Source organism: Pholcus phalangioides, unplaced genomic scaffold (assembly GCF_987345545.1).
Source record: "Pholcus phalangioides strain wild (caught in Gottingen) unplaced genomic scaffold, Ppha-v1.0 ptg000012l_1, whole genome shotgun sequence".
NCBI lineage: Eukaryota > Metazoa > Arthropoda > Arachnida > Araneae > Pholcidae > Pholcus > Pholcus phalangioides.
Genome location: NW_028301605.1, coordinates 16,163,615 through 16,179,244, shown reverse-complemented (window position 1 = coordinate 16,179,244; position 15,630 = coordinate 16,163,615). Strand labels below are relative to the sequence as shown.

At 40.8% G+C, this 15,630-nt stretch overlaps 1 protein-coding gene across 2 annotated transcripts in view; it reads right to left on the bottom strand.

Annotated features, from left to right (window-relative positions):
* Positions 1-15,630, bottom strand: part of LOC149079662 (LIM/homeobox protein Lhx5-like) — a 240,657-nt gene that overhangs the window by 70,863 nt on the left and 154,164 nt on the right. For both annotated transcript variants that reach the window (XM_089240271.1, XM_089240270.1), the window contains exon 4: positions 6,744-6,933. In XM_089240271.1, the coding sequence (XP_089096397.1) occupies positions 6,744-6,933 (190 nt within the window). The remainder of the gene's footprint in view (positions 1-6,743; positions 6,934-15,630) is intronic.

Sequence of the window (15,630 nt, the reverse complement as noted above, 5' to 3'; positions counted from 1 at the left end):
TTCATTAAAAGGTAAATTACTTAGGTAAAAGGAAAGAGGAAACATTTAAGAACATAAAACTTTTGGGAAAAATATGTTATTTTAAAAGAAAATTTCATGAAGGGGGGAAAAATCACGAAACAGTGGAAAATATTTGTTGCAATGTTGAAAAAATTTTGGTAAAAATATTTGAAAACAAAGAAAAGAATTTCATGGAAACGTTGAAAACGTTCACGAGAAAATTCCAAAAAAAGAAACATCGAAAATTCTTGGAAAATCATGCCAAAAATTATTTTAAAAAGGTCCGGATGTCTGACAAATGTGATAAAATCCATCCAAAAAAGTTAACGAAATGTTGAAAATTCCAAAAAAAAAATGTAAAAATTCTTAAGAAATGTGAAAAAGTCTATAAAAATTTTGATAATTCTAAGAATGTCAAAAATTCTTGAAAAGGAGATTAAATTTTTGAAAACCTCTGACAGGTGTGTAGATAATTCTGTAAACAATTTCCATGTATATTTCAAGTAACTCACCAGAGTTTTGAAAATTTTCATAAAAACCTTGTAAAAAGTTCGTAAAATGTTGAAAATTCCCAAACAAATGTCAAAAAACTGAATGTTTCCGAAGAAACATTAAAAATTCTATTTAAAAAATTGACAATTCCAAGAAGAATGTCAAAAATTATTGAAAATGTCTAAATTCTTGAAAGTAGGTCAATTTTTTTTAAAATCTGAGTATAATTACAAAAAATATTTCCAGATTTTCGAAAAATTTCTAAAAAAAATAATGATTTTTGTATTGAAAAGATTATGAAAGAAAAAAACATCATACGGATATATAGAAAAAAGCTCACAAAATGTAGGAAATTATATTAAAAAAATTTGATAATTCTGAAATTGTAAAATTTCTTGAAAAAAATGCTAAAAATTCTTGGAAACATGGAAAAAATTGTAGAAAATTTCAAAAATTCTTGTGAAAAAAATTTTCAGAATTAAATATTCTAGAAAAAAAATCCGAGGAATTTCAAAAATCTGGAAACAATTCTCACAAAAAAAATCCCAAAAATATTTTATACTCTTTTTCCAAAATTATCAGAATAATTCTCTACTTCCCCGTCCAAACGATATTAAACTGATTCCCCCCTCACATTGTCAATCATAATCACACGCGAATCAGTTCCGATGTAGGACATGAATTTTCATGATGTAACATTCACTCCGTATATGCACGGAAAAGATAATACATATGCATATTATACGCTACGCCCGAGGGTTCCGACATCTGGTGGGCGGAAAATATCCACTAATATACATATATCGATACGAAAATTCCCCACATCCATTGTCCCTAAAGGGAATATTTACCAAGGTTATCAAAGAAAAAACGTAAAAAAATTATCCCTATCCCGTATGCAAATATAATACTCTTCCATTTCCATTATAATTTTATTTTTTGGTCATATCCACATATCTGCAAGCGAAAATACTTTATATGCAGTTGAACTCGGTTATAACGTCCTTGATTGTAACGACACTTTGGTTATACAGTCAATAATTGGTCTTGTGGTTATAACGTCAATAATTGATGGTTCAGATCAATTTCCATGGTGAATAATGTTAACGAACCTTGCATATAATGTCAGTGAAAACGCAACGACCTCGGATCTCGGATATAGTCACACATTTTTTTCTCGTAATTCCCTGTTATTTATCATCAAAATTAGGCTAATAATATGACATGTATAAGGAACATTTCATTCCGGGCCCCCAAGGCCGAAGCCTGTCAGTCGCATCTTTGGGGGGGGGGGGGGGCATGCAACACGGTCCCAAATCTGGTCAAATTTCCAACAGTGACTGTGTAAATTGGGGAGCAAGTATTTCCAGGCACGTAGCCACCCCCCCCCCCCAGAAAAATCACTTTGTCGGAGGCCTGCGATGATGTTACGACAGTCCTGGCTACGTTCAACCCCCCCCCCCCCCCCCGAAGTACATTTTCAGTCACTGCTGACTTGCTGTATCACTGTATTTCTCGCTAAGTGTTATTTAGAATAAATAACTAGCGATTTGTGGCCGACAGTTGGCTACATTTTAGTGAGAATCGACGATGTGTCCCGTACTCTATTTCAATTTCCCCGTATTTTTTCTGATCAAATATGGTCACCCAAATTATACTAAAACAACAACTTCCTACACACTATTGAATTATATCTGATTATATTTTTAAAAATAAAAAAAGTATTGAAAACACTAACCTTGGTTGTAACGACAAACGTGTTTTTTTTTTTTGCAACAAAATTTCGTAAACTATTCGATGTCGTTATAACCGAGTCTGACTGTGGGTATTCCGGTTATTATATTTTTAAAACTAAAAACGTTATGTATATTCAGAAAGAATAACTAGTGATTCGGCCGGCAATTGGCAACATTTATAGTGAGAAAATAGGCGATGTCCCGTGTCTGTGATCTAAATTTCCAATTTCCCGTATTTTTCCCTAATCAAATATGGTCACCCTAATTTCGATAACTTCATGCGCACCATTTGATATATTGCATCTGATTATATTTGATTATATTCTTAAAACTAAAAAAAAAAAAAAAAAAACAGTATTGAAAACGTCAACCTTGGTTGTACACTGAAGAGCCAAAAAACTGGTACACCTGCGTAATATCGTGTAGGGCCTCCGCGATCCCGCAGAAGTGCCGCAACACGACGGGGCATGGACTCGACTAATGTCTGAAGTAGTGCTGGAGGTAATTGACGCCATGAATCCTGCAGGGCTGTCCATAAATCCGTAGGAGTAAGAGGGGGGGGGGGATGGATATCTCTTCTGAACAGCACGTTGCAAGGCAACCCAGATATGTTCAATAATGTTCATGTCTAAGCGGAAGTGTCTAAAGTTAGAAGAGTGTTCCTGGAGCCACTTTGTAGCAATTCTGGACGTGTGGGGGTGTCGCATTGTCCTGCTGAAATTGTCCAAGTCCGTCGGAATGCACAATGGACATGAATGGGTGCAGGTGATCAGACAGGATGCTTACGTACCTGTAACCTGTCAGAGTTATATCTAGACGTATCAGGGGGTCCCATATCACGCCAACTGCACACGCCCCATACCATCACAGAGCCTCCACCAGCTTGAACAGTCCCCTGTTGACATGTAGGGTCCATGGATTCATGAGGCTGTCTCCATACCCGTACACGTCCATCAGCTCGAAGCAATTGGAACCGAGACTCGTCAGACCAGGCAACGTGTTTCCAGTCCTCAACAGTCCAATGTCGGTGTTGTCGGGCCCAGGCGAGGCGTAAAGCTTTGTGTCGTGCAGTCATCAAGGGTACACGAGTGGGCCTTCGGCTCCGAAAGCCCATATCGATGATGTTTCGTTGAATGGTTCGCACGCTGACACTTGTTGATGGCCCAGCATTGAAATCTGCAGCAATTTGCGGAAGGGTTGCACGTCTGTCACGTTTAATGATTCTCGTCAGTCCCGTTCTTGCATGATCTTTTTCCGGCCGCAGCGATGTCGTAGATTTAGTTTTTTACCGGATTCCCGATATTCACGGTACACTCGTGAAATGGTCGTACGTGAAAATCTAAATTTCATCGCTACCTTGGAGATGCTATGTCCCATCTCTCGTGCGCCGACTATAACACCACGTTCAAACTCACTTGAATCTCGATAACCTGCCATTGTAGCAGCAGTAACCTATCTAACCACTCTGCCAGACACTTGTGTTATATAGGCATTGCCGACCGCAACGCCGTACTCTGATCGGTTCCATATCTCTTTGTTTGCATACGCATGCTTGTACCAGTTTTTTTGGCTCTTCAGTTTATGTAACGACAACTCGGTTACAACGACGACGTTTCCGCAAAATATTCAATGCCGTTATAACTGAAAAAAAAAATCTTAAAAAAATTGAGATCACAGGCCATAATTAAGAGCATTAGAAAAAAAAAAAAATTTGCGGAAATTCATCGCGCGTATACGAGCTATTAATTGCTCTTTTATGGGGGGAAAAAAATTTGCATAATATACCCTCAAAAAAAATTTTTTTTTTTTTAAATAAAAATTTCATTAAAAAAAAGAGTAAATGCTTTGAAAAATTAATTGCTTTTTCACGGTATAGAGAAATTTATTTTTTTCCTTCAAAAATTATTTAATTTTTTTCCCCGTCCTTTTCCGCAATTAATTAGAGGAACAAGGAAGCGCTTTCCTCTTTGTATGAGACATTTATTAGGCACGACGCCCCCCCCCCCCCCTAAAAAAAATGAATGCATATAATGAGTTTGTGTGTCTCTGTTTTTATAATAATAATATATAATTTCCTTTTGAATTATAATTATTAATTAAATATATTTATTTAATTTTTTTTTTTTTAGGTGGTTGACAAACAATTAGCGACTCCCGGGACACGTTTTAATTTTTTTTCTTGTGTCGCCATCTATCGCTCGTTTGTTTGAGTTTCTTGTGAGAATATGGATCCGGGGATTTGTTTTGTAAATTTGTGTTTCCGGTATGATATTAATTTTTTTTTTTTTATATTGTTTTTATATACTGGGTGTTATAGTAAACACTTTTCGCGAAAATGAGGATTTTATCAATAATTTTTGCGATAAAATTTAGGTGTAATAAAAATTGGTTGGAGTAAAAGAAAATTACAGCAAGGGTGCTCAACCGATACGAGAGTGCGGGCCGATTAAGTGGCTCTGGAACTGTGTCGCTGGTATCTGAGGTGACCTGTGAATGGCCCGCGTTTCTTCTGAAGTGACCTGTAAATAGCTCGCGGATTGCTTAAGTAATCTAGAATTGCGTCGCGCACCGATTAAATACTCTGGAACTGTGTCGCGGGATACCATGGCTGTTGCTATCAGCACAAGGAGTCTGTGGTCCATGGACCCTTTTCTGCTAATAAGACGAATGCCAGGGACCCCCCTCAAACTGTAAGTTGAAGGCCACGGACCTTATACAGAATAACATTCAGCATAACACAATGTAAAAACAATAAGTTAATAGTTTTCTGTCAAGCTCACGGCCCCCTCCGAAACCTCTCTAAGGACATCCAAGAGTTCGTGGACCCCTGATTACGAACCACTGGATTAGTGTGTGATAAGCCCATTAATGGTGAGCGATCAGTAATCAACGGGACTTAGGAATTTCGATTTACTGAAAATTCACCGACAACGAATTGTCACCAGTGAGTGAGTGAGTGAGTGAGCCAAGGGCGGGGGGGGGTGGACTTGGGGGTCTGCTCCCCTTCCCCGAAATGTGAGAAAATGACCGAAAAAAGGGAAAAAGATTGCCAAATCTATTGTTCTATCACTTTGCCCCCCCCCCCCCCAGAACGAAATTTCTGGCTACGCCCCTGGAGTGAGTGACCGGAAGATTGATTGACCGAGTGAATTGGTGAATGAGCTATAGCGGAAAAGCTAGTGAGCGAGTGAGTGGGTCACGAAGCTGGTCCTGTTTCTCTGAGTTTGGGTCGCGGATGAAAAACATCAAGGACCCCCCCCCCCCCGCTATAGGGTCTCGTGACGTACCCGTAGCTTTTGAACCCCCTCTTAAGGGGGCGATATCACCCACCGATACAGAAAATATTCCATGCTTAGAAATAGCCATCAACGAAATATCGGAGGACAACGAGGACTTTCTTATGGGACATTTATTTGCAACAGCTTATAAGCTTATAATTCCCGTTTCTAGAATCTATAGACGGAATTAATTTCTGGTCCTGGAGGAGTGGTGTCCTTGCGACATAAATTGGACACTTGTAAGCCTGTGTGCTTGGCAAAGTAAAGGTCAAGTATATTCGTTGGGAAGACGGAGAGGAAACAGAGAGACGAGATGAGATCATGAGAGAGAGAGAAAGAGAGGAGAGCAAACTCACGAACCCACTGGAGAGTAATTGCTCGTGATTTCAGGCTGAGGGAGAGTGAGAAAGGAGACTCGTCTCACTAAATGGATTTATCCGGGGCTCCGGAATCGACGGGGATTAATCCACACTTTAACATAATCCGATTTGTAGCACTTGTGGAGGAGAGGAGAGGAGAGAGATTCCCTCCTTCACACTCACTGAAGAGATGATGAGCGTTAATTCATCGAATATGACCGCAATAAGTCGGACGAAGCCGAATGTTTGTCGACATAATCATCACCACCATTGCTTATAATAAATTCTAGGCAACCAATTAGACGGGTTGAAGTCTCGATTTAATTGTTTAATGGCATGGGGACCGGGGGGGTTCTTGAACATTTTTGCGGCCGCGACCCAATGACATCGAGTAGATCGGTTTCGTGACCCATGGGGAATGCTTGTTATTCGGAAATTGTTGAAACCAATGAACGCAATAAGTGCATTTATAACAGGAATAGTTTAGGGAGGATTTTTTGTACAACTCATTTAGAAAGCTCCTGCGAATACAGTGTGGGTCGTGGCTCAAGAATCCCTGGCTTTAAATGGATTCGTACGGCCCTTCTTGAAAGTCTCTTGCAAATCAAGTTTCGGTGGGCCCATCTCGGAAGCTCCCGCGAATCAAGTTTGGACGATGGCCCATAGCTCAAGAATCTCTGACTTCAAATGGATTCGTACGCCCCTTCTTGGAAGTTTGGTTCTCGACCTCAAGTGCTTCTTCTGACTTATTAGATTTCAACGACCCATCTTGGAAGCAGCTGCGACCCATAGGTTAAGGAACCCTGGTATATAAGTGGACACACATATATAGACTCAAACTAAGGATGAAAATTTTGAAATGCAGAGTAATACGTTACCCGAGAAATACGCGTATCCAGAATTTGGCCCGGCTACCATGTCTGGGCTGTCGTCTAAACCATCCGGAGACATTCCGGGCCTCAGCGGCCTCATGGCTCTTCGTGGACTCCTGAAGAAATGCCTCCTCGCTCCTAACGTACTCAGCTGTTTCATTCGCCTTTCTTTAGAGCGCCGGTTCTGAAACCATACCTGCAAATGAAATAATAATAATTAATAATTACCATAAAATATAATTTAAAAGAGAAACGAATTATTTTCTGAGACCGGCATGAAAAACTTTGACAACTACGTGCTCTTAAAATGACCTTAGAAGAATTCCGATCAATATTTATACCCAGTTGAGTCAGATTAAGGTGACCACCAGCTCAAAACTCACCGACGGGAGAATCACTATTGGGAAAATTCACCGACAACACAACGAATCGTCACCAGTGAGTCAGTGACCGGAAGATTTAGCAAGTAGCGAAGAACCAAGTCACACATTGAGCAAATGTATGAGTTGGTTCGTGGATGAGCTATAGCGATAAAGCTAGTGAGTGACCAAGAGAGTAGGTGAGAGACCGTGTATGAATGACCGAGTGAGTAAGTAGGTCGCGAAACTGATCGCGCTGTATGTTCGCGCGTGCGTGCAATGTCACTCTCCGCTATTTATACTATAGCTTTTAACAACTGGCCGATGCAAAATGAATTCGGGGAAGAAAATTCAACTATCGTTCAGCGCATACAAGCTCTAAGGAAAGAAGCCCGTTGCCTTTGTAGCGCCCTAATAGGGGCCCGTGCCCCATAAACTCAAAATTTAGAGAATGTAATATTTCGGTAAAAAATTAATATATCGAAAGAAAATACCTTTTATATGTTATTTTAACCAATTTCAGTTAATTTAAATGCTTTTTTGAAGGCTAGCAACTAAAAATTTCTCGGGAAGAAAATTTTTGTGCACCCTCCCCCCCTCAAAGGACGATCCTGCGTACGCCCCTGTCTATGGCCATCATTTTATTGGTAGAAGAGATCCATGCCCTGTATTATATATTGGTACAAGGAGTCCCGTGCCCTTCATTTTATGGGCGCAAGGAAGAGGCTCCGACATGAAGAAAACATCGAGGGAGCTGAAAGTTACCAGCCATCCCTTATATACGGGACTTAAATCCGTATGAAGCAGGGAAGGTTCGCTTTGCATTGTATATTCATTAATTATTGGGGGGGATGCTCACATAATTTATTGGGAGAAGGGGCTGAAATAGACTCAGCCCCAGGTTTCGGCACCTACCATAGTGCAAAGTTTCCGTGGCCAGAAGCGTACGCGGGGGCATAGGCGGGGCCCCCAAGCCTTCCAATTTCAACCAAAAACTAGAAACAAAAATTCCCATTTCGGTGAAAAAAAACTGCTATACGGGAAAAGAAAATACCTCAGTTGTGGTGTTTTAACCAATTCATGTTAAATTAAATGCTTTTTTGATGGGTGGTAACTGGTAACTCAATATTTCTTGGGCAGAACATTTTTGTGTCTCCCTAAAGCATTCTGTGCCCCCCCCCCCACATAAGGCCGATCTTTCATACGCCCCTGAAAAAAAAAGGTCACAAAAGTCCCCCACAAAATATCAACAAATCCTTTTTCAGACAGAAGTCTGATAGTCTAAATCAGTGGTTCTCAACCTTTTCTGACTCAAGGAGCCCTTTTCAGTGTATAATTTCTATGGCGGAGCCCTGTTTAACTCGAGGAGCCCTTTTAGGTATATTATTTATATGGCGGTACCCTTTAGGCCTCTTTTTTTTTTTTGTTTATCAAATTTATTGATTTATTTTATTATCCTCGAGTGGCCGCGGAGCACCGGTTGAGAACCGCTGGTCTAAATATATCTTCGCAACAGTCAGTTGTTAAAAACCTTCGTATGGTAGCGGAGAGTGACGTCATCCTTGTAGAAGTCTGAGAGTCACTGCCAGGGTTCATTTCGACGGTGAATCCTTACATCTATCTCACTTCACATTCGCAGCTCACGGCTCTCACCCAGTGTCAATCGGTAAAACTCAAAACTCAACGTCAAAACTCAACGATCACCAATAAAGTCACATTTTGAGGTTGTGGTCGTCCCACACATCTTAAAAAAAAAAAAAAACTCCCTAAATTCAGGGATAATTCACCCATAATTCCATTCCACAAAGTAAAATATCAATACGAAGCACACGAGGGAGAGAGAAAAAAGAAACATGCGTGCGCATGTGGTAAAAGTTTCGAAAAGAATGGCAGAAAATGAGAGGTATACTCAGAGAGAGAGAGAGAGAGACAGAAGGAGAGTCAGAGATAGAGAGGGAGAGTCAGCGGACCTTATCATAGCCAAGCAGGCATCCTCGTTTTGTGGCAGTAATCCTCGCGAAGCCGCCTCGGATTTTGTCCTTTATCTAGGACTAAAGGGTCTGGAAAGAGAAGGGCTCGCTATATAGGGCCGCGCGTGTGTGTGTGTGTGTGCTATCCTCCACACAGAGACCCTTACTTATATAAAAACCATCCTTTTTCCCATTGTTGGTGGTGGCATGTACGTATAAGGCGAGAAAGGGGATTGCCAACAGCGAAAGGTTTTATGGAAAACCATCGGGATGGAGGGGGGGGGGGGAATGGACGCGGACTGACTCCTCTCTCTCTCTCTGTCTGTACAGATGCAGATATAAATATGGTGGTTATTGTGGATGTGGAAAAAGGCAAGTACGAGGAGAAATGTTTCAAACCACGAACAGAGCGAGAAGAGAACGGGGGGCGTAGTGTAGTGTGTGTATGTTTTCTTCTAACGTTTCCAACCCATACCTACCCCACACACCAAAAACTCCCAAAACTATTTATCACGGGGGAAACGAAATTTCGGTGGATTTTCCATTAACAGAAACGGAGAGAGAGAGAGAGAGAATCCTCTAGGATCCACGAAAAAGAATTCTCTTTGTCAAGATCAAGAGAGATGATGGAGGGTGGTGAAATGTGGAGATTCTTCTCCTATTGGGTGGTGAGGTTTCCCTAGTTTTCCACAAAAATCTCTGGAAGAGTTTATGTTTTGGGATCCTCACATAGGAGAGAGAGAGAGAGGCCCTTTCTCCATCTACTGTGGAGCCTCGTTTATACGACGTTCAAGAGGCCGAGGGTTTACGGAAATTTTGGCTCCGACATATCGCCCCTGGGCATTCGTACCCGGTATATTTCGCCATTGACAATTACTCCGCCCGTGACATTTCAACCCGGCCATTTCGACTGCCCTCACCGTGTGAGTGACGAAGTGAGTGGCTGAGTGACCGGAAGACTGACCAAGTGAGCGGTATGGATGACTGAACAATTGAGTGGGTGACTTAGTGACCAGATGAGTGGGTGCGTGACCGATTGAAGGAGTGAGTGAGCCCATGACTGTATGAATGCATGGGTGAGAAGCAGGGCCGTCTTAAGAACATCTTGGGCCCCCGGGCCAAGTGGTTTTTCTGAGACCCTACTTTGCAAATTCTAGAAAATTTCAACGGAATCTCATTTTTGTGAGGCCCCCGGGCCGTGCCCGGGTGGGCCCATGCATTAAGACGGCACTGGTGAGAAGTTGTGATAATATAAGAGTCCAAGTGTGTCACTAACTTGATCACTCATACGGTCACAAACTTAATCACTTTGTCACTCAAGTGGTCATTCAGTCACTCATGTGGTCATTCAGTCACTCATGTGGTCATTCATTCACCTATACAGCCATTCATTCACCTATACAGCCATTCAGTCACCCATACAGTCATTTACTCATACGGTCGCTTATTTGGACCGTCTCATACATTCGCAGTCAATCGCGCCCTCACGGGGTCCCTCAGACGGTCACTCACTAATTTGGTCACTCATACGCTCAGGGCAAGCGAAACGTACCGGTAGACGAATTTTTTCCAGACCCCAGGCCGAGTCAAAACGTCGTATAAATGCTGAAGTCGAATAACTGAGACTTAAAAAAAATTACTTCACCCTCCCACAGACATACAAAATATTGCAAAATTCAACGCATTTCCAATTCTGTTATTTAAAAAAACATATATCATTTCACTCATACTTGAGGGGAAAAAATAAAATTGCATTTCAAAGAAATAAAATTTAGCAGAAAATTACTTTTGGGACGCGACATATTGTGGGCAAAAAAGTTGCAACGAAATCGTCTCCAAATCTCGGCAAAATTTCCCATCCTGGGCTCTCATTTTTTCGGCAGCAGATGATTTGCAACCAGCAGATTGGGCTTTGATTTTGTTTCTCTGCTTTTTTCAGTCGTTTTCAAAGTTGACACGCGGATATTCAACTGTTTTTTGCGAGATCAACTTTCCGTCATTAATTTAAAATTCTTGCCAAATTGTTCCAAAATTTCCCAGCTTTCATTTTGTTAGAGAAAGTGCTTTTTTTCGACGTTACGAACGGTGAATTCGACACAGCCAGTAAGCAAAGAAAATTCTGCAGGAAATGATCGGAAGAACTTACCGTATGTGTCTCTTATCGGCAGACCTGTACCCTCCAAATACTTGGGGAATTTGGAGGGTACAGGACTTTCCTACCTTTTGGGGAATAACGCTGAAAAAATTGGGGGGGGGGAACAATTATTAAAGGACATATGACCGTCAAAACAATTGAAACCGGTTTCTTTAAGGCTCGCCGCGTCTGCGTATTCTCAGAAACAAGAAATACACAAATCACTTAAGCCAGGTTTTCCTAGGAGCTGGTTTCTACAGTGCGCGCAGCGTAAAATCGCTGATTGGTCGGAAAACGTGTATTTCAGGTTTATAACCAATCAGCGTTTTCACGCTGCACGCGCTGTAGAAACCTGCTCCTAGGTAAACTTGGCTTTAAGTGCCATATTCTAAATGGACATCAGCCAGCTCATTGGCTATTTTCATATACGTCAGCAATCTCTCCAAAATTCATGGCTTTTGCGGGGGCAATGCGCAAGAAGAACTGTTGCAGCAACGCGTTTTCAATGTATACAAAACTTGTGCGCATTTAATGGATATGTTACTATACATAATAACCGGTTATTATGTATAATAACCACCACAAATTCCATTGGTAAATTTGATAAATACTTGAAATTTATCGCCTTTATTTGTGATTATGTATATAATACCCGAGTGTATTTGTGAATTTGAAAAATATTTAAAAAATTCCGAACGACTCTAATATGTGTGATGAACATCGTCGGACCCCGATGTAATGATAAAGAAAATTTTATGATCATATCACGATATAATGATACAATACATGTATGAATTATTATGTATAGTAGGCCTATATCATATAGTACGATTTATCATGTTTACCAACGATGCGACGCTTTAGGTATTACGCATAATCACTGGTAAAGGTGATAAATTTAGGGAAATTTTCCCACATTTACCAACGACGCTTGGGTATTATGTATAATCACCGGTAAAAGTGATAAATCTAGGGAAATTTACTAGCGACAATTGGGTAGGCATGTGCATAATCACCGGTAAAGGTGATAAATTTAGGGAAATTTATCAAATTTACCAACGACGCTTGGGTAGGTATGTGCATAATCGCCGGTAAAAGTGATAAATCTAGGGAAAATTATCAAATTTACTAACAAGAATTGGGTAGGCATGTGCATAATCACCGGTAAAGGTGATAAATTTAGGGAAATTTATCAAATTTACCAACGACGCTTGGGTATTTATGCATAACCGCCGGCAAAGGTGATATTTATCAAACTTACCAAAATGCTCGGTAAGTATGCATAATAACCGGCTACTATAACCGCCTTTACCACATTTATCGTAACAGATACAAATGACGGTTTTTTTTTCACTTCACTCGAATCGGAGTTCGAGTGAAGTGAAAACATCGAATAATTGAGGGTTTTACGTCGAGTAAATGAATCACTTTAACATTAAAAATGCATAATGGAACCGATCACGACCGAGAAGCCGGGCGTCGTATAAACGCAAAAGTCGTATAACTGAGCGACGTATAAATGCGGTTCCACCGTAGTAGGCCGTGATTTAAGGAGAGTGAGAGAGAAAGAGATGGAGACTCTCTCTTTCTCCCTCTCTCTCTCTCTCACTCTCCTTTAAGCAGCTTTTCGGTAGAGAGAAACGATAGGAAACATTTTGAGAGCTTCCGTTGATTAACTGTTGAGGTACTTAGTAGTAGTCAGTCACTAATTTTGCTGAGGGCTCTCAATCTCTCTCTTTCTGTAGCTTGTTTCTTGAAGCAACATCAACTGCAGAACCCGAATGGAAAATATAGAGAGAGAGAGAGAGAGGGGGAGCAAAAGAGGGGAGCCATTTCTCTCCCTCTGACTCCCCTCTAACAAGGAAACCAAACGTCTTCCGAAACCGATATATTTTCGGAAAGTTTTATAAATCGAACTATCGAAATATGTGTGGAAAGGGAAAAATTCCTTTTACTTTTCCCCCCACACTTCTGACATATTTTACTAATTATGCCGATTTTCTGGTATTGGGAGGGAAAATCCAAGGGGAAAATTTGCAGTGTTTTAATTGTTTTTGACTTATTGAAAACTTTTAATCGGATGATTTATAATAATTGTTATTATTTTAGATCGATGATTTTTGTTGTGGGGATTATGGTTATTATTACGTACTTATACCATGTGTTATACTTTTAGTTTGTGGGGGGTTTTGAAATGCTGATTTCTCGTTTTGTTTTGAAGTTCTGGGAAAACTTGTCAAAAACTGTTATTAATTGCTAATGGTATCCGATACTTTGTTTGAGAGCGTAGTGTTATTAATTTTTGGTTTTGTGGAAACTTTTAGAAAGAGTCGATATTATGTATTTTAAAAGTGTGGGGAACTTTTCAGTCTTTTAGGAAAATGGAACTGAATGCGCTGTGATTTTTAGAAGGGAAAATTGTAGGGATTAAGTTTGATGTTTTCCCCCCTCTGTGCGTTCGTTGGCATTAATTTTTCAATTATTTCTGTTGAATTAATGATCGGCACAAATGTAAAAGGTTGAATGTTGGATTAGAGAAAATTGTGTAGGTTTAATGGGGGGGGGGGGGTCTTAAACTTTTTCAGCCGCGACCCAAAATCCCACAACAAAATCAGCTTTGCGACCCATGGGACTGTTTGTTTTAGGAGTGTAGAACCGAGTCAGAGAGAGAGATGAGCATCGAAGAAGATCAGTCTATATCAGGGTTTCCTAAAGTGGACAATGGAATGGACCAGGGGGCGATAGAAGCTATGAGTATGAATCGATCCTATGGTTTCATTTGAGTTGAGCTGGGAGGGGGGGGGGGGTGATGGAACAAAAAGTTTGGGAAACTATGGTCTAGATCAGCAATTCCCAACGTGGGCGTTAACGTCTCCTGACGGGCGATGGCATGTTCCAGGGGGGTGGTAGAAGCTACGGGTATAACATAGGATCCTATGAGTTAGATTGCGCTGGGGGGGGGGGTGGCGATGGGACAAAAAAAATTCTGAAGAAGGGGGCGATAGGACAAAAAAGGTTGGGAAACTATGGTCTAGATAATACGCACTCAACCCGTGGCCCTCGGAGTCATCTGAAGAAGCCCGCGACCTCAAAGCTCGTCTTGTAAAAATGAACTAAGAGGCACATTTATCCGTAGTGAAGTTCCAGATCACTTGAGGGACCTGCTTTGCATTTACAGATGATTTGAGTGCCCCGCGCCATATTTACAGATGAATTAAGTGACACCCCTCGGCACAGTCCCAGATCACTCGAGTGGCCCACGGCACGTTTCCAGTTCATTAAGTGACCCGCGTCATATTTACGAGTTGAGTGACTCTCGGTGAGACTAACCGAGTGAATTAGTGAAACCAGTGACGCAACAAGTGCATTTATAATAGGCTCTAAGCGGATTCGAACGACTCGTCTAGGAAGCCCCTGCGAATAGAGTTTGGGTCGTGAGCCCAAGAGTCCAACTGGCACAATTCTGACAACATAAATATGCTTTAGGGCCATACACATATATTCACTCACACAACATGTTCCGACATGTAGGAGAGATGGGGGCTCTTTGTCACACGGGTAAGTTGTCAAACACATCATTTCTCAGAGCATAGATGCCGACTATCTTTGTGTTATTATAATAAGGTATAACTATCTAGTTATTACCTTGTGTCCATAATGGTAATCTCTCTGCTCCGGACGTTTCCGTATATTTTTAGAAACAGTTTTTCTGAATTTTAACTGGATCACAGTAATTTTTCATTGTCTCAGTTTTTTGTTTTATTTCAATGACATTCCTTTATTAATTGACTTCATCGAGTATGTCTATTAGCCATTACTTTGCATAGTTGCAAACTTTGTCGTTAACCCTTTATTCGGCAATTAGAAATCACTGTGTGTGAAACCTCCCTTCAAAATGCTATACCTTTTTTTGAAGAGGTAGGCTTGCCTCCGATTTTCAGCAGGTGCAAACTAAGGGGTTTTCCACTGAGAAATCAACTTTACAAATTATCTAGTATCGTCAATGCTGAAATAAGAGTCTTCTATGGAGGCGAGATATCTCGTCTTTGACGCTTAACAGGTTTACAAAAAAATTGTTGTTGGATTAAGTGTTTTAGCCAGGTGGATTATCCAAAAATTAAACAAGAAAAAAATGTTTCTGATCAACCCTGTATTAGAGAAAGCTTCAAATGACTCGCAACTTCAACAAAATATTGCACTTGGGGTGCATTTTCAAGCATTACGTCAGCATCGGGTAGGGGGGGGGGGGTTCCGGATTTGCTGACTTTTGATGACAAAAGGGGTGGGGGGGGGTTTGAAGGTTGCTTACGTCATCAACCAACCCTTTTTGAAGATATGAAATATTCTAAGCTGCTGACGAAATTTTGCTGACAGGGGGAGGGGGGGGGGTCAGTGTTTTGCTGACGAGGGAGGGGGTCAAAAATGGCTGA